Source organism: Oncorhynchus gorbuscha, linkage group LG14 (assembly GCF_021184085.1).
Source record: "Oncorhynchus gorbuscha isolate QuinsamMale2020 ecotype Even-year linkage group LG14, OgorEven_v1.0, whole genome shotgun sequence".
NCBI classification, from domain to species: Eukaryota; Metazoa; Chordata; class Actinopteri; order Salmoniformes; family Salmonidae; genus Oncorhynchus; species Oncorhynchus gorbuscha.
The window spans coordinates 55,337,927-55,358,522 of NC_060186.1; the positions used below are offsets into that span (position 1 = coordinate 55,337,927).

The window sequence follows — 20,596 nt, forward strand, 5'->3', positions numbered from 1 at the left end:
AACATCCCCAAAGCATGATGCTGCCACAACTGTGCCTCACCATAGGGATGGTGCAAGGTTTCCTCTAGAAGCTTGGCATTCAAGCGTCACTTCTTCTGGCAAACTCCAAGCGGGCTGTCATGTGTCTTTTACTGAGGAGTGACTTCCGTCTGGACAGTCTACCATAAAGGCCTGATTGGTGGAGTGCTGCAGAGATAGGACAACCTTCCAGAATATCAACTATCTCCACAGAGGAACTCCGGAGCTCTGTCAAAGTGACTTTCGGGTTCTTGGTCACCTCCCTGACCAAGGCCCATCTTCCCCGATTGTTTAGTTTGGCTGGGCGGCCAGTGCAAGGAAGAGTCTTGGTGGTTCCAAACTTCTTCCATGAATGATGGAGGCCACTGTGTTCTTGGGGATCTTCAATGCTGCAGAAATGTTTTTGTACCCTTCACCAGATCTGTACCTCGAAACAATCCTTTCACGGCGCTCTACACTCAATTCCTTTGACCTCATGGCTTGGGTTTTGCTCTGACATGCACTGTCCACTGTGGGACCTTCTATAGACAGGTTTGTGCCTTTCCAAATCATGTCCAATCAATTGAATTTACCACAGGTGGACTCCAATCAAATTGTTGAAACATCAAGGATGATCCATGGAAACAGGATGCACCTGCTCAATTTTGAGTCTCATAGAAAAGAGTCTGAATACTTACCTTATTTACGTATGTGTTTTTTCAATCTGTAATACATTTGCCATAAAATCTGTTTTCACTTTGTCATTATGGGGAATTGTGTGTATGGGGTATGTTTTCTTTTTATTAAATCAATTTTAAAATAAGGCTGGGAAAAGTTTGGAAAAAGCCAAGGGGTCTGAATACTTTCCCGGGGGCACTGTATGTGTGTGTGATTATACAGTGGGGCAAAAAAGTATTTAGTCAGCCACCAATTGTGCAAGTTCTCCCACTTAAAAAGATGAGAGAGGCCTGTAATTTTCATCATAGGTACACTTCAACTATGGCAGACAAAATGAGAAAAAAATCCAGAAAAATCACAGTGTAGGATTCTTTATGAATTTAAATGCAAATTATGGTGGAAAATAAGTATTTGGTCAATAACAAAAGTTTATCTCAATACTTTGTTATATACCCTTTGTTGGCAATGACAGAGGTCAAATGTTTTCTGTAAGTCTTCACAAGGTTTTCACACACTGTTGCTGGTATTTTGGCCCATTCCTCCATGCAGATCTCCTCTAGAGCAGTGATGTTTTGGGGCTGTTGCTGGGCAACACGGACTTTCAACTCCCTCCAAAGATTTTCTATGGGGTTGAGATCTGGAGACTGGCAAGTCCACTCCAGGACCTTGAAATGCTTCTTACGAAGCCACTCCTTCTTTGCCCGGGCAGTGTGTTTGGGATCATTGTCATGCTGAAAGACCCAGCCACGTTTCATCTTCAATGCCCGTGCTGATGGAAGGAGGTTTTCACTCAAAATCTCACGATACATGGCCCCATTCATTCTTTTGTTTACACGGATCAGTCGTCCTGGAAAAACAGCCCCAAAGCATGATGTTTCCACCCCCATGCTTCACAGTAGGTATGTTGTTCTTTGGATGCAACTCAGCATTCTTTGTCCTTCAAACACGACGAGTTTTTACCAAAAACTGACCATATGACATTCTCCCAATCTCTAAGTCTCTAAGAGCTTTGTTCACCTGGATTGTGCAATATTTGCCCATTATTATTTTCAAAATTCTTTAAGCTCTGTCAAGTCTTTCCATAGATTTTCAAGCAGATTTAAGTCCGGACTTGGCCCCTCAGGAACATTCACTGTATTCTTAGTTAGAAACTCCCGTATAGATTGCTGCAAGGTGAATCCCTCTCCCAGTCTCTGACGTAAAGACTTAATCAGGTTTTCCCTCTAGGATTTTGCTTGTGCTTAGCTCCGTTCTGTTTCTTTTTATCCTGAAAAATTCCCCAGTATTTGCCGATCTCAAGCATACCCATACCATGATGCAGCTACCACCATGCTTGAAAATAAGGAGGCAGTTGGATTTGCCACAAACATAAGGCTTTGCATTTAAGCCAAAAAGTGTATTACTTTAGTGTCTTGTTGCATACAAAATACATGCTTTGGAATATTTGTCTTTTCACTCTGTCATCATTTAGGTATTTATTGTGGAGTCATTACAATGTATGTGCACACCTTAGCTTTCTCCCATCGCTGCCATTGAACTCTGTAGCGGTTTTAAAATCACCAGTAGCCTCATGGTAACATCAATTTCATTCCTGTCCTGCTGTTCAGTTGAGAAGTACGACTATCTTTGATGATTCTGGGTGGCTTAATACATAATCCACAGCATAACTATTAACTTGACCATGCTTAGAGATATTCAATATCTGATTTGTTGATGTTAAGCATCTACCAATCACTCCATTTCTTTCTGATGCTTTCGAAAAGCTCCCTGGTCTTTGTAGTTGAATCTGTGCTTGAAATTCAATACTTGACTGAGGGACGCTTACAGATTCATGTCTGGGGGACAGAGGAAGGGTTAGTTTAAAAAAAAGTTATGTCAACCCAGCTATGATTTCACAGACAGAGTCCATGTGATATGCTAAGCCAAATTTTCCTCCTGAAATAATTTAGACAAGCTATTTTAGATAATGTTGATTTATCTTTAAAAAATTATATAATTTCTATTCCACTTTGACAGAGTATTTTGTGAGGATTGTTGACAAAAATGACAAATCCATTTGAATCCCATTTTGTAACAATAAAATGTGAAGAAATTCAAGGCATACATACTGTACATGTGGTCCTTCTGTAGCTCAGTTGGTAGAGCATGGCGCTTGTAACGCCAGGGTAGTGGGTTCGATCCCCGGGACCACCCATACGTAGATTGTATGCACACATGACTGTAAGTCGCTTTGGATAAAAGCGTCTGCTAAATGGCATATATTATTATTATTATTATTATTACATCACTATAACATCAGGCTACGTCATCATTACAGTTAGACAGAAACATGACAGTCTTTGTGAGAGGTAAAAGTAGAATTTCATATTTACTGTCCGCAAGAACTTGAGCTAATGATTAGTGACAAACAATCCTAATATTTAACAGAATGTGTAAGGCTTGAAAGGCAATGGTGCCCCATGGTTAGAGACAAATCAGCCCTCCGTGAACCCTGTACACCCAAACACTTTAAGAATAGTTTAAATGAACAGAAAACCCCTCCACAGCTATGCCTGAGGACCCAGTGAGATTCAGTGAACTTCAGTCCTAGCGGAATAAAGAGGAATTCTTTTGATGAACAAAAGCAAGAAAAATCCAATCCTGAGAGGTAGCAGCGTGCAGTCATCAAGCAGTGGGGTGGTGCTCGAAGTGAGTGTGTGCAGTTACCATGTTGCTAAGACCAGTGGAGTGAAACGCTTTCATTTGAACTAGCGGGTCTATCAAATGGAACGTCAGCTGATTCCCACAGGAACAACACAACACATGGAAAGCCTGTGGCTCAGCCGTAACATCAACAATAAACAGTGAGAAAGGAGAAACGAGACAAAACCTGATACGAAGATGTGAGAATCTCATACTTATTCATCATTTGTCTTTTGTTATTCAACGTAACAAGTGCATTACGTCATGTCACATTTTGCACACTGTCATACATGCCTACAATCTTTTTCTCTAAATAAATGCAGACAATCTTCCAAATGTAAGAAATTGCACCCCGTGTAATCCTGGCTGGCAATTATCATAAAAGCTTCCTCTTCAATACAGCATCAGATACCGGTTTACGAAACAGGCTGCTTGTTATGAAATATCAATTACACAGATGGTTCAGGAGAGCAACACTTGTATGGGCACCTTGGAACATGAAACATGTCTGTTTAATGAACTAGCAGGTAAATCTGTCGAGTGGGGAGGGCAACCAAACAGGGTATTATTGTATTTGGTCAAATACTGTACAAATTTTAAAAAAATATCCCATATCACTTGTAAATATCTTAGGATGTTAAAATAGTTTTGACTTTTGGCCATGTTTTTCAACAACATTTCTTAGTAATGTATTGGATTATACTGAAATATCAGAGTTTAGCTGGCCATTGACAACCACACTGTAGCACCACATCTTGATGCTCATGAGCAAAATTACTATGGCAAAACACTCCATGTCTCTTTCATGGTCAACAAGCTCATTTGAAGCTACTATTACTATGCCCTCTAACACATCAATGAGGTATTCTCAGACAATCTAATTAGCTAGTACTATAACCATTCATGCTGTGATCTTTCCTCATGTTTAGCCTAAGTAAATACAGCTCTTTTACAAGATAAATACTAATTAGGCATCACACTCACTGACATTCCACGCACTGAAAACTGTATTTACACAATCCTTTGCACATGGTGTCACAATACCAGTCATGTTGTGTTGGGCTTCCAGTAGGAGGATTGGGGGTAAAGTGTTACCAAATGAAAAGCTCTCTGCCATGATGCTAGTCAATCCCCTGAACCAGAGTTTTTGTATGGAGGGCTTAAGTGCTCACAGCTGCTATTGTCAAGCTGACAAAGATGCGTGAGGCAGTAAGACACCCGCCTTTGTCTCTGGGAGACTCACTGTCCCCCTTTTCCTTATGAGTGGAGTGCGGCAAATTGCTTTCAGAATAGACAACGTGGTCAGAGTTCAGATAGTAGACGAGAACAGAGGACAAAAAGGTGTTGCAAATTGCCATTGTGGCATTGCTAGGACATTGGATGTTGTTGCTATTGTGTGACGGTGTCAGGGAAATTGACTGTAGCCTCTGACAGTCACTCTCACTCTGCAGGACAGCAGTGCTCCAAGAATCCACATTGATTAGGTTCGATCTGTCCAATGTCATAGAATGTATGCACACATGACTGTAAGTCACTTTGGATAAAAGCGTCTGCTAAATGGCATATATTATTATTATTATCATTATATGCATGTAGCTTATGCGTAAAAATATGTTTCCCACCATTTAATTGCAGAACTCTGTTTCCAATATATCTACCCTGTAGGGTGCTACTGTGCATTCAGAAAGTATTTTTTTCCCTCATCAATCTATACACAATACCCAGTAATGACAAAGCGAAAAACAGGTTTTTAGAAATGTTAGCAAATGTATTAAAAATAAACTGAAATACCTTATTTACTTACATAACTATTCAGACCATTTGCTATGAGACTCAAAATTGAGATCAGATGCATCCTGTTTCAACTGATGATTCTTGAGATCTTTCTACAACTTGGGAGTCCACCTGTGGTAAATTCAATTGATTGGACATGATTTGGAAAGGCACACACCAGTCTATATAAATTCCCACAGTTGACAGTTTGTGGAATTGTCCGTAGAGCTCCGAGACATGTGTCGAGGCACAGATCTGGTGAAGGGTACCAAAGGCACCTAAAGGACTCAGACCATGAGAAACAAGATTCTCTGGTCTGATGAAACCAACATCGAACTCTTTGGCCTGAATGCCAAGTGTCACATCTGGAGCAAACCTGGCACCATCCCTACGGTGAAGCTTGGTGGTGACAGAATCATGCTGTGGGGATGTTTTTCAGAGGCGGGACTGGGAGACTAGTCAGGATTGAGGGATATATTAAAGAAAAAAAGTACATAGATCCTTAATGAAAACCTGCTCCAGAGCACACAGGACCTCAAACTAGGGCAAAGGTTCCCCTTCCAACAGGACAACGACCCTAAGCACGAAGCCGAGACAATGCAGGAGTGGCTTCTGGACAAGTCTCAATGTCCTTGAGTGGCCCTGTCAGCGCCCGATCTAACATTTCTGGAGAGACCTGAAAATAGCTGTGCAGCAACGCTCCACCTCCAACCTGACAGAGCTTTAAACGATCTGCAGAGAAGAATGGGATAAACTCCCCAAATACAGGTGTGCCAAGCTTGTAGCATCATTCCCAAGAAGACTCTAGGCTGTAATTGCTGACAAAGGTGCTTCAATAAAAGTACTGAGTAAAGGGTCTGAATATTTATGTAAATGTGATTTCAGTTTATTTTGAATACATTTGACATTTTCTAAAAACCTGTTTTCGCTTCGTCATTATGGGATATTGTATGTAGATTGATGAGGGAAAAAAACTATTGAATCAATCTTAGAATAAGGCTGTAACAAAATGTGGAAAGAAATCAAGGGGTCTGAATACTTTTCGAATGCACTGTATAAAGTCAGCTCTGATTCATCCTAGACAGGAGAGCTACTATATGCTTCCAACATAGGTCCACATGCTATTAGAGCAAGGGAGTCTATCAATTCAGCTCTGTGTCAATATTCTCTGCTGCTTCCATTTACTGATGAGTAAACATGTCCTCTGGCTTTACCAAGCCATGAAAAGGACCCCCCGTGAGGGTGTGCTGTACCTACGAAAGACGAGATCAAGCTCAACCAGTGGACAAAAATCACATAACACAATAACAAATTATTATAAAATAACCTGGTACTCATGAGTGTAAATAAAGATATTTATTCATTTAGGAAAAAAAACTAATTTCATGCAATTTCACAGCACATGTAAACAAGATCACTGGAAGATGTTAAATGTGCACATATTTCCTATTTTCTTTGCATCAAATAATGGAATGTACAGTAATTAAGCCAAATAACCGTTACATGGATAGCCTTTTCTTTATATATACATACTGTATATACCTTTGCATGATTATCTCTTTAGTCAACCTCAACTTAGAATGCAGCCATGTGAAACATGGGGGGGATGGAAACGAGACATTACAGATTCTTATTGCTTTGGGGATCAGCATGTCAACAAGGCTAAACACACTTACAAACCTAAAATCCAACCTCAGACACACACACAGGCTCCCAGGCTTCCTTCCATGCATATACACATGGACACACAGCCCGTGATCAGGAATGCTTTCTTTTAAGGGATAAGATAAGCCTGAGGATAGTACACAGCTTGGTGTACTTTTGTGAAGGACAACATATTTCCTGGATAAGACATTTTGTGAGATCAGTATATATATATATATCTTTGAAATAACACATATGGAATCATGTAGTAACCAAAAGTATTAAACAAATCAAAATACATTTTAGATTCCTCAAAGTAAAGGCAAGGGGTGACAACTTTGAAGAATCTAAAATCTATTTTGATTTGTTTAATAATTTTGGTTACTACATGACTCCATATGTGTTATTCACTATTTATTCACTTCACTATTATTCTACACTATAGCAAAAATAAAGAAAAACCCTGGAATGAGTAGGTGTGTCCAAACTTCGATTGGTACTATATACTCAAAATGTAAAGCAATAATTCACTTGCTAAAATATAATATGCAGAAGGATGCAGACAGAAGGCCATCCATAGTGTTCAGGAGGATCTGGAGTCGAGGCAAACATCCTTCTGATCATCATGGTTAAGTAACACGTTAAGAATCATCAAATTGCTGCATAAAATAGATGCAACCGATGCTTTTTTATCAAAGGCGATTTCTTTCATGATTTGTCTGAGCGGTACACAGAATGTATACCATCAAAAACACCTTGTGTGATCTCCTTCCAGGAGTTCACCCTACTCACGCTAATGTCGGGTCCATCTTTAAGGCTTTCAACTTAAACTCTAGCAGGGTGTCAGAGTCCTCCAATACCATTCGACAGTCACAACAGATGTTTCAATGAGAAACAGTGGTGTTGGCGGTGCATAAGTAAGGTGCAGAGCTTAACCATTCTGTATGAAGTAGATCTCTTCCCTAATGCCTTTCCATTCAGCCTCTCACTTACAGTACTGAGAAATGGCAGAGCTACTGTGTACTGTCCAGTTAACCTCCACGCTCCATGTTTGTACTTGGTCAAAGCATAAAGACATGTGACACATTCAGGACAACATGGAAACAGACACACAAAAGGTCACTGCTATACAGGACTTCAGGTCTCACCTGGGAGGATGGAAAGAGATTGCTCACTCTTTAAAGTACACATGGCTTTCCTTTACAGAGAAAGAGTAGGAGAGAGCTGCATATGGTTCATAAAAGAGGGGTCAGAGCATTTGGCGTACAGGAGAACAACAATAAATGAGTACGCCACAATCTTTACAGTGGCATGAAATAAAATGGAGTTTTAGCCCGTAAATCACTGGTGCTCTTTTCAAGTATGGCTATTATTGGCTGTATTTGATGGTACTAAATATAGGATCTATATTATACACCTGTACAATGACTCAAATTGCTCTTTCTGGGAGAACCTTCTCATAAATTGTACAAGAGAAAAACGGCCCTCTGTGTATGCACATCGTCAGTAGACTTAAAAAAATATATCATGCAGCAAGCCTAAACCTTTTGATAAATGTAAGCTACCAATATTAACACTAAGATTTTTTTAACAGGCACAATAGTGATACCCTGGATAGGAATGTTAGGAAAAAAGAAAAGAATCTCCCTAATGCCAAAGCAATGGAGTACAACACCGCCATAGCAACAGACAAATCACAATATCATTCATTATGATCTAAAGATGCTAACATGGATACTTAAAAATCAACTACTTGGAAGTCGTAAAAAATAAGAAAACAAACGCTAATAAAAACCATCGCTTCATACAGAATCAGTAGTAGTATTGAGAGCAATCCTCACACATTCCCATAGAGAATGCCAGTCCAGCACAGTAGAAAGGCCTCAATCATTTGTGTTGGCAAAACAAAACAGAAACTAGAATGTAACAAAAAAACATATACATCCGTATTTAATTACACCTTTATATAACTAGAAAACCTTCATGTGCAAAAATGTAAATCTTACAAATGTGGAATAGGTTGATATCTAAAAGGTTTATAGGAATGCCATCGTCCCCCTCCTGAGTCTCTGCCCAGCGGGGTCAGGGAAAGACAGATCGGTGAATGATGTTCCAGGCTGATTGGGTCAGACTTCACGTCGACTGAACGGTCCTCTTTAATTTCTCTATCTCCATCTGAAAGGCAGGCAGGAACACACACAGCGTCAGATTTAACAAATGTTCTCATGCGAAACCAGCATCAGATACAATTCTGATAACATCGTAGCTAACAGCCTCACATGGAAGTATGCATCAGCTCTTGAATTTAATAATGTATTATATCCACTTGTGATGCAAATGAATCCCATCCATAGCATAGCAGGGATTCTTCTGTCATTGTAATAATTGGGTGGGCTGTGTAAGTGTTTTTTTTGGTCGCCTAAGTGCAAACAGTGGAATTATTATTTAAAAAATATATGTAATTTCCAGGATGTAAAAAACGCTTTAAGTGTAGAAAAAAAAATGGACCTATATCTTTAAAAAAATAATATAATCTTTGAGAACAAACAATAACCAAAGTAAAAGCTAGACAGACCGGAAGAATTTAAAATTCTAAAAACAAATTTAGCAGAATTGATTTTGGTATTATGTTTGAATATAAAAAAACACAGCATTAGTAATGGCAAAATGCATAGAATTGCAGGAAACTAGTTTTAAAACGGCAATGCGTTCTCTTAGCGCCATGGCAGAATATGTAGAGTCATAGGAAATTAGCTTTAATACTTCAACATTTTCTCTCAGCTGCATGGCGTAATTTGTAGAATTGCAGGATATTCACTTTAAAATGGCTGCACAGAGCTATGATCAATGACAGGAATAATATAATTCAATCATGAGTCACCACTAGGAATGCAAAGCAATAGTATATTACTGGAAACTTTCAAATTTTGCTAGTAAACTAGCAGAATTTTGGTAACTTTCAAGGAATATATGGAATGATCACATGACATCTAGAGGCTTTTTTGGGTACTTCAGATTATCACAGGTGTCTAATCATCTTTGACCCTCTGTGTGGCCTTATCACATGTCAAATTTATGAACAATTTTAAAATGTAAAAATAGAATGACAAATCTGTAAAATATTATCCTAAACAAACTGAATACCATTGGTGTTTAGTATGAGGGTTTCAACATGAGATATCCTTTAAAAAAAATCACACTTATTTATTTGACTGTCAATATGTTTTTGTTGTAAATGTTTTGGGGACAAACTGGTGGCAGTTGTGAAAAAATTGTTGGAAGGGTTGCCGAGCTAAATTGGAAGGGTTGCCGAGCTAAATTGGAAGGGTTGCCGAGCTAAATTGGAAGGGTTGCCGAGCTAAATTGGAAGGGTTGCCGAGCTAAATTGGAAGGGTTGCCGAGCTAAATTGGAAGGGTTGCCGAGCTAAATTGGAAGGGTTGCCGAGCTAAATTGGAAGGAAGAGTTGCCGAGCTAAATTGCCGGAAGAGTTGCCTAAATTGGAAGAGTTGCCGAGCTAAATTGGAAGAGTTGGAAAATTGGAAGGCCGAGCTAAATTGGAAGAGTTGCCGAGCTAAATTGGAAGAGTTGCCGAGCTAAATTGGAAGAGTTGCCGAGCTAAATTGGAAGAGTTGCCGAGCTAAATTGGAAGAGTTGCCGTTTGGAAGAGTTGCCTAAATTGGAAGAGTTGCCGAGCTAAATTGGAAGAGTTGCCGAGCTAAATTGGAAGAGTTGCCGAGCTAAATTGGAAGAGGAAGAGTTGCCGAGCTAAATTGGAAGAGTTGCCGTTGGAAGAGTTGCCGAGCTAAATTGGAAGAGTTGCCGAAGCTAAAAGAGTTGGAAGGAAGAGTTGTTGCCGAGCTAAATTGGAAGAGTTGCCGAGCTAAATTGGAAGAGTTGCCGAGCTAAATTGGAAGAGTTGCCGAGCTAAAAGAGTTGGAAGGAAGTTGCCGAGCTAAATTGGAAGAGTTGCCGAGCTAAATTGGAAGAGTTGCCGAGCTAAATTGGAAGAGTTGCGAGCTAAATTGGAAGAGTTGCCGAGCTAAATTGGAAGAGTTGCCGAAGAGTTGCTAAATTGGAAGAGTTGCCGAAGCTAAATTGGAAGAGTTGCCGTAAATTGGAAGAGTTGCCGAGCTTGGAAGAGTTGCCGATTGGAAGAGTTGCCGAGCTAAATTGGAAGAGTTGCCGAGCTAAATTGGAAGAGTTGCCGAGCTAAATTGGAAGAGCTTGGAAGAGTTGCCGAGCTAAATTGGAAGAGTTGCCGAGCTAAATTGGAAGAGTTGCCGAGCTAAATTGGAAGAGTTGCCTAAATTGGAAGAGTTGCTAAATTGGAAGAGTTGCCGAGCTAAATTGGAAGAGTTGCCGAGCTAAATTGGAAGAGTTGCCTAAATTGGAAGAGCTAAATTGGAAGAGTTGCCGAAGCTAAATTGGAAGAGTTGCCGAGCTAAATTGGAAGAGTTGCCGAGCTAAAGAGTTGGAAGAAGTTGCCGAGCTAAATTGGAAGAGAAAGTTGGAAGAGTTGCCTAAATTGGAAGAGTTGCCGAGCTAAATTGGAAGAGTTGCCGAGCTAAATTGGAAGAGTTGCCGAGCTAAATTGGAAGAGTTGCCGAGCTAAATTGGAAGAGTTGGAAGAGGAAGAGTTGCCGAGCTAAATTGGAAGAGTTGCCGAGCTAAATTGGAAGAGTTGCCGAGCTAAATTGGAAGAGTTGCCGAGCTAAATTGGAAGAGTTGCCGAGCTAAATTGGAAGAGTTGCCGAGCTAAATTGGAAGAGTTGCCGAGCTAAATTGGAAGAGTTGCCGAGCTAAATTGGAAGAGTTGCCGAGCTAAATTGGAAGAGTTGCCGCTAAATTGGAAGAGTTGCCGAGCTAAATTGGAAGAGTTGCCGAGCTAAATTGGAAGAGTTGCCGAGCTAAATTGGAAGAGTTGCCTAAATTGGAAGCTAAATTGGAAGAGTTGCCGAGCTAAAGAGTTGGAAGAGTTGCCTAAATTGGAAGAGCTAGGAAGAGTTGCCGAGCTAAATTGGAAGAGTTGCCCGAGCTAAATTGGAAGAGTTGCCGAGCTAAATTGGAAGAGTTGCCGAGCTAAATTGGAAGCTAAATTGGAAGAGTTGCCGAGCTAAAAGAGTTGGAAGAAGTTGCCTAAATTGGAAGAGTTGCTAAATTGGAAGAGTAAATTGGAAGAGTTGCCGAGCTAAATTGGAAGAGTTGCCGAGCTAAATTGGAAGAGTTGCCGAGCTAAATTGGAAGAGTTGCCGGAAGAGTTGCCGCTAAATTGGAAGAGTTGCCGAGCTAAATTGGAAGAGTTGCCGAGCTAAATTGGAAGAGTTGCTAAATTGGAAGAGTTGCCGGAAGAGTTGCTAAATTGGAAGAGCTAAATTGGAAGAGTTGCGAGCTAAATTGGAAGAGTTGCCGAGCTAAATTGGAAGAGTTGCGAGCTAAATTGGAAGAGTTGCCGAGCTAAATTGGAAGAGTTGCCGAGCTAAATTGGAAGAGTTGCCGAGCTAAAAGAGTTGGAAAATTGGAAGTTGCCGAGCTAAATTGGAAGAGTTGCCGAGCTAAATTGGAAGAGTTGCCGAGCTAAATTGGAAGAGTTGCTAAATTGGAAGAGTTGCCGAGCTAAATTGGAAGAGTTGCCGAGCTAAATTGGAAGAGTTGCCGAGCTAAATTGGAAGAGTTGCTAAATTGGAAGAGTTGCTAAATTGGAAGAGTTGCCGAGCTAAATTGGAAGAGTTGCTAAATTGGAAGAGTTGCCGAGCTAAATTGGAAGAGTTGCCGAGCTAAATTGGAAGAGTTGCCGAGCTAAATTGGAAGAGTTGCCGAGCTAAATTGGAAGAGTTGCCGAGCTAAATTGGAAGAGTTGCCGAGCTAAATTGGAAGAGTTGCCGGAAGAGTTGCGAGCTAAATTGGAAGAGTTGCCGAGCTAAATTGGAAGAGTTGCCTAAATTGGAAGAGTTGCTAAATTGGAAGAGTTGCCGAGCTAAATTGGAAGAGTTGCCGAGCTAAATTGGAAGAGTTGCCGAGCTAAATTGGAAGAGTTGCTAAGAGTTGCCGAGCTAAATTGGAAGAGTTGCCGAGCTAAATTGGAAGAGTTGCCGAGCTAAATTGGAAGAGTTGCCGAGCTAAATTGGAAGAGTTGCCGAGCTAAATTGGAAGAGTTGCCGAGCTAAATTGGAAGAGTTGCCGAGCTAAATTGGAAGAGTTGCTAGCTAAATTGGAAGAGTTGCCGAGCTAAATTGGAAGAGTTGCTAAATTGGAAGAGTTGCCGAGCTAAATTGGAAGAGTTGCCGAGCTAAATTGGAAGAGTTGCTAAATTGGAAGAGTTGCCGAGCTAAATTGGAAGAGTTGCCGAGCTAAATTGGAAGCTAAATTGGAAGAGTTGCCGAGCTAAATTGGAAGAGTTGCCGAGCTAAATTGGAAGAGTTGCCGAGCTAAATTGGAAGAGTTGCGAGCTAAATTGGAAGAGTTGCCGAGCTAAATTGGAAGAGTTGCCGAGCTAAATTGGAAGAGTTGCCGAGCTAAAGAGTTGCCGAGCTAAATTGGAAGAGTTGCCGAGCTAAATTGGAAGAGTTGCCGAGCTAAATTGGAAGAGTTGCCGAGCTAAATTGGAAGAGTTGCCGAGCTAAATTGGAAGAGTTAAATTGGAAGAGTTGCCGAGCTAAATTGGAAGAGTTGCCTAAATTGAAGCTAAATTGGAAGAGTTGCCGAAGAGTTGCTAAATTGGAAGAGTTGCCGAGCTAAATTGGAAGAGTTGCCTAAATTGGAAGAGTTGCCGAGCTAAATTGGAAGAGTTGCCGAGCTAAATTGGAAGAGTTGCCGAGCTAAATTGGAAGAGTTGCCGAGCTAAGAGTGGAAGAGTTGCCGAGCTAAATTGGAAGAGTTGCCGAGCTAAATTGGAAGAAGAAATTGGAAGAGTTGCCGAGCTAAATTGGAAGAGTTGCCGAGCTAAATTGGAAGAGTTGCCGAGCTAAATTGGAAGAGTTGCTAAATTGGAAGAGTTGCCGAGCTAAATTGGAAGAGTTGCCGAGCTAAATTGGAAGAGTTGCCGAGCTAAATTGGAAGAGTTGCTAAATTGGAAGAGTTGGAAGAGTTGCGAGCTAAATTGGAAGAGTTGCCGAGCTAAATTGGAAGAGTTGCCGAGCTAAATTGGAAGAGTTGCCGAGCTAAATTGGAAGAGTTGCCGAGCTAAATTGGAAGAGTTGCTAAATTGGAAGAGTTGCCGAGCTAAAAGAGTTGGAAGAAGAGTTGCCGAGCTAAATTGGAAGAGTTGCCGAGCTAAATTGGAAGAGTTGCCGGAAGAAGAGTTGCCGAGCTAAATTGGAAGAGTTGCTAAATTGGAAGAGTTGCCGAGCTAAATTGGAAGAGTTGCTAAATTGGAAGAGTTGCCGAGCTAAATTGGAAGAGTTGCCGAGCTAAATTGGAAGCTAAATTGGAAGAGTTGCCGAGCTAAATTGGAAGAGTTGCGAGCTAAATTGGAAGAGTTGCCGAGCTAATTGGAAGAGTTGCGAGCTAAATTGGAAGAGTTGCCGAGCTAAATTGGAAGAGTTGCCGAGCTAAATTGGAAGAGTTGCCTAAATTGGAAGAGTTGCTAAATTGGAAGAGTTGCGAGCTAAATTGGAAGAGTTGCGAGCTAAATTGGAAGAGTTGCCGAGCTAAATTGGAAGAGTTGCCGAGCTAAATTGGAAGAGTTGCCGAGCTAAATTGGAAGAGTTGCCGAGCTAAATTGGAAGAGTTGCTAAATTGAAGCTAAATTGGAAGAGTTGCCGAGCTAAATTGGAAGAGTTGCCTAAATTGGAAGCTAAATTGGAAGAAGTTGCCGAGCTAAATTGGAAGAGTTGCCGAGCTAAATTGGAAGAGTTGCTAAATTGGAAGAGTTGCCGAGCTAAATTGGAAGAGTTGCCGAAATTGGAAGAGTTGCCGCCGCCGAGCTAAATTGGAAGAGTTGCCGAGCTAAATTGGAAGAGTTGCCGAGCTAAATTGGAAGAGTTGCCGAGCTAAATTGGAAGAGTTGCCGAGCTAAATTGGAAGAGTTGCCGAGCTAAATTGGAAGAGTTGCCGAGCTAAATTGGAAGAGTTGCCGAGCTAAATTGGAAGAGTTGCTAAAATTGGAAGAGTTGCCGAGCTAAATTGGAAGAGTTGCCGAGCTAAATTGGAAGAGTTGCTAGCTAAATTGGAAGAGTTGCCGAGCTAAATTGGAAGAGTTGCCGAGCTAAATTGGAAGAGTTGCTAAAATTGGAAGAGTTGCCGAGCTAAATTGGAAGAGTTGCCGAGCTAAATTGGAAGAGTTGGAAGAAGAGTTGCGAGCTAAATTGGAAGAGTTGCCGAGCTAAATTGGAAGAGTTGCCGAGCTAAATTGGAAGAGTTGCCGAGCTAAATTGGAAGAGTTGCCGAGCTAAATTGGAAGAGTTGCCGAGCTAAATTGGAAGAGTTGCTAAAATTGGAAGAGTTGCCTAAATTGGAAGAGTTGCTAAATTGGAAGAGTTGCCGAGCTAAATTGGAAGAGTTGCCGAGCTAAATTGGAAGAGTTGCCGAGCTAAATTGGAAGAGTTGCCGAGCTAAATTGGAAGAAGAGTTGCCGAGCTAAATTGGAAGAGTTGCCGAGCTAAATTGGAAGAGTTGCCGAGCTAAATTGGAAGAGTTGCCTAAATTGGAAGAGTTGCTAAATTGGAAGAGAGTTGGAAGAGTTGCCGAGCTAAATTGGAAGAGTTGCTAAATTGGAAGAGTTGCCTAAATTGGAGCTAAATTGGAAGAGTTGCCGAGCTAAATTGGAAGAGTTGCCTAAAAGAGTGGAAGCTAAATTGGAAGAGTTGCCGAGCTAAATTGGAAGAGTTGCCGAGCTAAATTGGAAGAGTTGCCGAGCTAAATTGGAAGAGTTGCCGAGCTAAATTGGAAGAGTTGCCTAAATTGGAAGCTAAATTGGAAGAGTTGCCGAGCTAAATTGGAAGAGTTGCCGAGCTAAATTGGAAGAGTTGCCGAGCTAAATTGGAAGAGTTGCTAAATTGGAAGAGTTGCCGAGCTAAATTGGAAGAGTTGCCGAGCTAAATTGGAAGAGTTGCCGAGCTAAATTGGAAGAGTTGCCGAGCTAAATTGGAAGAGTTGCCGAGCTAAATTGGAAGAGTTGCCGAGCTAAATTGGAAGAGTTGCCGAGCTAAATTGGAAGAGTTGCCGAGCTAAATTGGAAGAGTTGCCGAGCTAAATTGGAAGAGTTGCCGAGCTAAATTGGAAGAGTTGCCGAGCTAAATTGGAAGAGTTGCCGAGCTAAATTGGAAGAGTTGCCGAGCTAAATTGGAAGAGTTGCCGAGCTAAATTGGAAGAGTTGCCGAGCTATTTGAAAATAATGCCACTGTTTTCTCTTGAACCATATGGTCTAGCCACTCGAAACCCAATATGGACACTGATATTTAAAATAATGTAATACTATATATATGAATAAATGTAAAAGTTATGCAAGTATAAATTATCAAAATTACAGGAGATTCCAGTAACTCTGCAATCCTAGTCACCACAACCAATCATTACTGTGAGGCTGTGGCACACTGACCCACAGCATGCCTTCTAATTCATAATTTCATGCTGACCGTCATTTGAATACTAATAGGCAGGTTGACTGAAGATGGCAGAAATTTGCAACGATATGAACATCTCTTGCATTCAGAGAAAAGCTCTCACTCAGACGTAAATGGAATACAAAGATATGAGAGAGAGAGAGCGAAAGAAACAAAGGGAAAGAGGGAGAACAGGAAAGAGATTGGGGGGAAAAAAGAAAAAAGAAATCGATAAGACAAAAATTAAGGAAGAAAGCTATGGATTATTTCTGAATGAATGCAGACAGATACTTTAGTTCCCAGTCTTAAATAAGACCTCTGCAGTGCTTCTGTAAATCAACACGTGGACGCAGCAACAGGGGGTTGAGGTAGGAGGGAGGAGAGGGCAGAGAATCTTTAGCGGGGTGGATGTGTGTATGCTTGGGGCCCAGAAGGGGGTCTACACAGGCCTGCCTCCCTTCACTGCTCCTGGGGAAAAGGATGGACAAAGTTGTGGTAGGCTGGGTCTCTCCCTGGGTAGGGCCATAAAGCATCCCGCAGTGTGTGTGCGTGTGTACTCGGCATGGGTGTGTTCAATAGTACTGTGTGTTCATACCTCTCACTCTCTCCAGCCCATCTCTCACCATCTGACTGGACCCGTCAGGCTAACACACTGTGACAAGCTGTGATGTAAAGATGGACATTGTGATCAATTTACCTGCAGGGCCACTCGTTTCAACTTCTCCTCATCCAGCTCGCTTCTTAGCTCTGCCATCTCTCTCCTGCAACGCAATGCCAAGACATTCACATCAGTGCTTGCCTGACTAGCATCTGCTCAACGATAAGATCACATCACCATCAGCTCTGTCCGACCAGGCTTCACTCCAGTTCTAACAGTGACTCGTCTATACCTCCCTAAAACAAGCCATAGGGCACTATATACAATGTTATTCTGAAAAAGGTACACAAAGAAAAATTGTTGACTGATATTTCTTGCTAGCTTTGATAATGATGAAGCTAAAGGATCTTAACAATGCAACATTTGCTTGGAAAAAAGGGCTCGACTGCAAAAACGACGCACTATCCCTTTAAAGTCAGAGTTTGAGCGCAATACGTAGGAACTGAACAACATAATCTAAGGAAAGTGGTAGTTAGTTACATTTGCTGCGTCTTGAGGAGCTCCACAGACAGCAGCAGTTCTTTCATCTGGGATTGGAGGTCCTCCAGCTCAGACCTCTGCTCCTCTGGCTCTGCCTTGGGCTTGGGCTCTGTGCCGGGGCCTGGGCTGTGGCTTCGGCTGAAGCTAGGGCTGGGGCTTCTGCAGCCAGGGAACGACACCAGGTAGGCTTTTGACCCCTCCGACAGGGATGGGCTGGGCTTAAGGACAGGAGACTGGGAGTGTGAGCTGTGCATGGAAGGCTGTGGACACCAGACACATACTGTTAGCTGGACAGGGGGATCGTAAATATTCTTGTCCTGGCTGTGACACTCCTTTAAGCTTTCTGAATGATTTTGACTAATTAGAAGTCTGTTTCTTTGCTCAAAATGAATCAAGTCAATGTTTCTGGTCATAACATACATTAGTCTTTAGCCACGAGACATCACTGCATAGGAGGGAGCTACAGTAGCCATTTTAATCACGCTGTTGTTGAGCATTATTGTACCTACCGAAGCTGCGGAACATTTAGATTGAACACAATTCATTCCATGTGTTTCCTTCTGAAGTTATGTCAGGGGTGCTTTAATACTGTGATCTTCAACCTCCCATCGCCTGGGGGATATGGTTTTCATTTATTTATTTTTGTCAGAGGGTCAACATCTTTAATTCAACCTATAGGAGTTCTGAGCCCACAGTAATGGGGCTTGATGTGCAGGGGTTATTCACTCGATTTGAGTGGTACTGATAAATGACGGGTCTGGTGGGTCCTTTGAAAGGGCCTCCAGTGGGGCTGGTCTCCTCACACAGACCATCACAAGGGCTCTTATTGCTCCCAAATCATGATATCTCCACTGTGAAGTTACCCCACAACATCCAGCCCATGGTCTATCAGCCAATAATACAAGGTGTGCCTTAATGTGGACGATAAGATGGGACGTGAAGCACATACATCTCTCATCTCCTCAATGCAATTATAGTGAAAGCCGCATGCAAACTGGAAGGTGACAATTAGCCGCCTGTGTTTAATGGGTTGGTGTGAGTCTGGGAATAACAGGATGAAGACAGCATGCCTTCACTATAGAGAGCCCTGGGGATTTGTACGGTCTGTGGAGAAAGGAGAGGTTCTAGAATGAACATTCTAATAGCATGGATGTGGAGGGCGTTGTACTCCCCTCAGTCTCCCGCTTCGCATCTGGGGAAACACTAACAAGACAAACACCACGTGGATGGAAATGAAGTCTTCATTAGAAAAGTGAGGATGCGCTTCATCTCGCATCTGCTGGACAACTATCGAAGTTATTGACAGAGTGTCCCAGTGTGACTGTAGCCTAGCCTCCTGTGCTAATGAGAACCACCTGCCTTACACTGGACCTGAGTGTGTGTGTGTAGGAATGGAAGAGAATGGTTTAGTGAATGTGTGCGAATATATGCGTTAGAGCGTTTGACTCAAATCAAGTGTTATTTTTCACATGCGCCAAATACAACGGGTGAAAACCAAAAATTCAATAAATGGCGCGATATACAGTACCAGATAAATGTGTTTGAGGTACACTATATATACAAAAGTATGAGGACACCCCTTTAAATTAGTTGATTCAGCTATTTCAGTCACTACTGTTGCTGACAGGTGTATAAATCAAGCATGCAATCTCCATTAGAAAACACTGGCAGTAGAATGACCTTACTGAAGAGCTTAGTGACATTCAACATGGCACCATTATAGGATGCCTTTTCAACAAGCCAGTTCATCAAATTTTTGCCCAGCTAGAGCTTCCCCGGTCAACTGTAAGTGCGGTTACTGTGAAGTGGCAACGTCTAGGAGCAACAACGGCTCAGCCGCGAAGTGGTAGGCAACACAAGTTCACAGAATGGGACCACCATGTGGTGAAGCGCATAGCGCGTAAAAATCTTCTGTCCTCTGTTGCAACACTCACTACCAAGTTCCAAACTGCCTCTGGAAGCGAAGTCAGCATAAGAACTGTTTGTCGGGAGCTTCATGAAATGGGTTTCCATGGCCGAGTAGCCGCATACAAGCCTACGATCAGCACGTGCAATGCAAAGCGTTGGCTGGAGTGGTGTAAATCTCACCGCCACTGGACTCTGGAGCACAGGAAATGTGTTCTCTGGAGTGATTAATCATGCTTCACCATCTGGCGGATGCCAGGAGAACGCTACCTGCGAGAATACATAGTGCCAACTGTAAAGTTTGTTGGAGGAGGAATAATGGTCTGGGGTCGTTTTTCATGGTTTGGGCTAGGCCCCTTAGTTCCAGTGAAAGAAAATCTTAATGCTACAGCATACAATAACATTCTAGACAACTCAGTGCTTCCAACTTTGTGGCAACAGTTTGGGGAAGGCCCTTTTCTGTTTCAGCATTATTTTATTTATTTATTTAACCTTTACTTAACTAGGCAAGTCCGTTAAGAACAAATTCTTATTTACAATGACAACGTAGTGTACATGACAACGCCCCCCGTGCACAAAGCGAGGTCCATACAGAAATGGTTTGTCGAGATCGGTGTGGAAGAACTTGACTGGCCTGCACAGAGCCCTGACCTCAACCCCATCAAACACTGTTGGGATGAATTGGAACGCCGACTGAGAGCCAGGCCTAATCGCACATCATCAGTGCCCGACCTCACTAATGCTCGTGGCACGGCAATTCAACATAGCCAATATGCAGTGATAATGTATTAGCCATATAGCCTACTACAAAACCTAATTTCTAAGTAAGTGTTTTTAATTAGGTTCATGTTGAATAGGCTTAGGTTTTTGAAGTCATGTTTAAAAGCGGTATATCTCAACATGCATTTTGACTCAAAGAGATCTTGATTTAAAAAAGGTTGGTGACCACTGGTCTAGTGAGTGTGCGTAGAGTCAGTGCAGGTAGTTCGGGTTATTATGGCTATTTAGCGGTCTAATAACTTGGGGGTAGAAGCTGTCTCTGAGCTTGTTGGTCCGAGAGCCGATACTCAGGTACCATTTGTTGGATGGTAGCAGAGTGAACAATCTATAGCATGGATGGATGGAGTCTTTGGCAGATTTTCAGGCCTACTTCCGACACCGCCTTATATAGAGATCCTGGATGGCAGGGAACATGGCCCCAGTAATATAATATATAATAATATATGCCAACATGGCCAG

At 41.8% G+C, this 20,596-nt stretch overlaps 1 protein-coding gene across 6 annotated transcripts in view; it reads right to left on the reverse strand.

Annotated features, from left to right (window-relative positions):
* Positions 1 to 6,471: 6,471 nt before the first annotated feature.
* LOC123995140 (CD2-associated protein-like) overlaps positions 6,472 to 20,596 on the reverse strand; it is a 102,900-nt gene continuing 88,775 nt past the window's right edge. For all 6 annotated transcript variants that reach the window (XM_046298520.1, XM_046298519.1, XM_046298517.1 and 3 more), the window contains 3 exons: positions 17,453 to 17,712; positions 17,012 to 17,075; positions 6,472 to 8,949 (listed from right to left, as the gene is read on the reverse strand). In XM_046298520.1, coding sequence (XP_046154476.1) covers positions 8,908 to 8,949; positions 17,012 to 17,075; positions 17,453 to 17,712 — 366 coding nt within the window. In that variant the 3' untranslated portion in view covers positions 6,472 to 8,907. The remainder of the gene's footprint in view (positions 8,950 to 17,011; positions 17,076 to 17,452; positions 17,713 to 20,596) is intronic.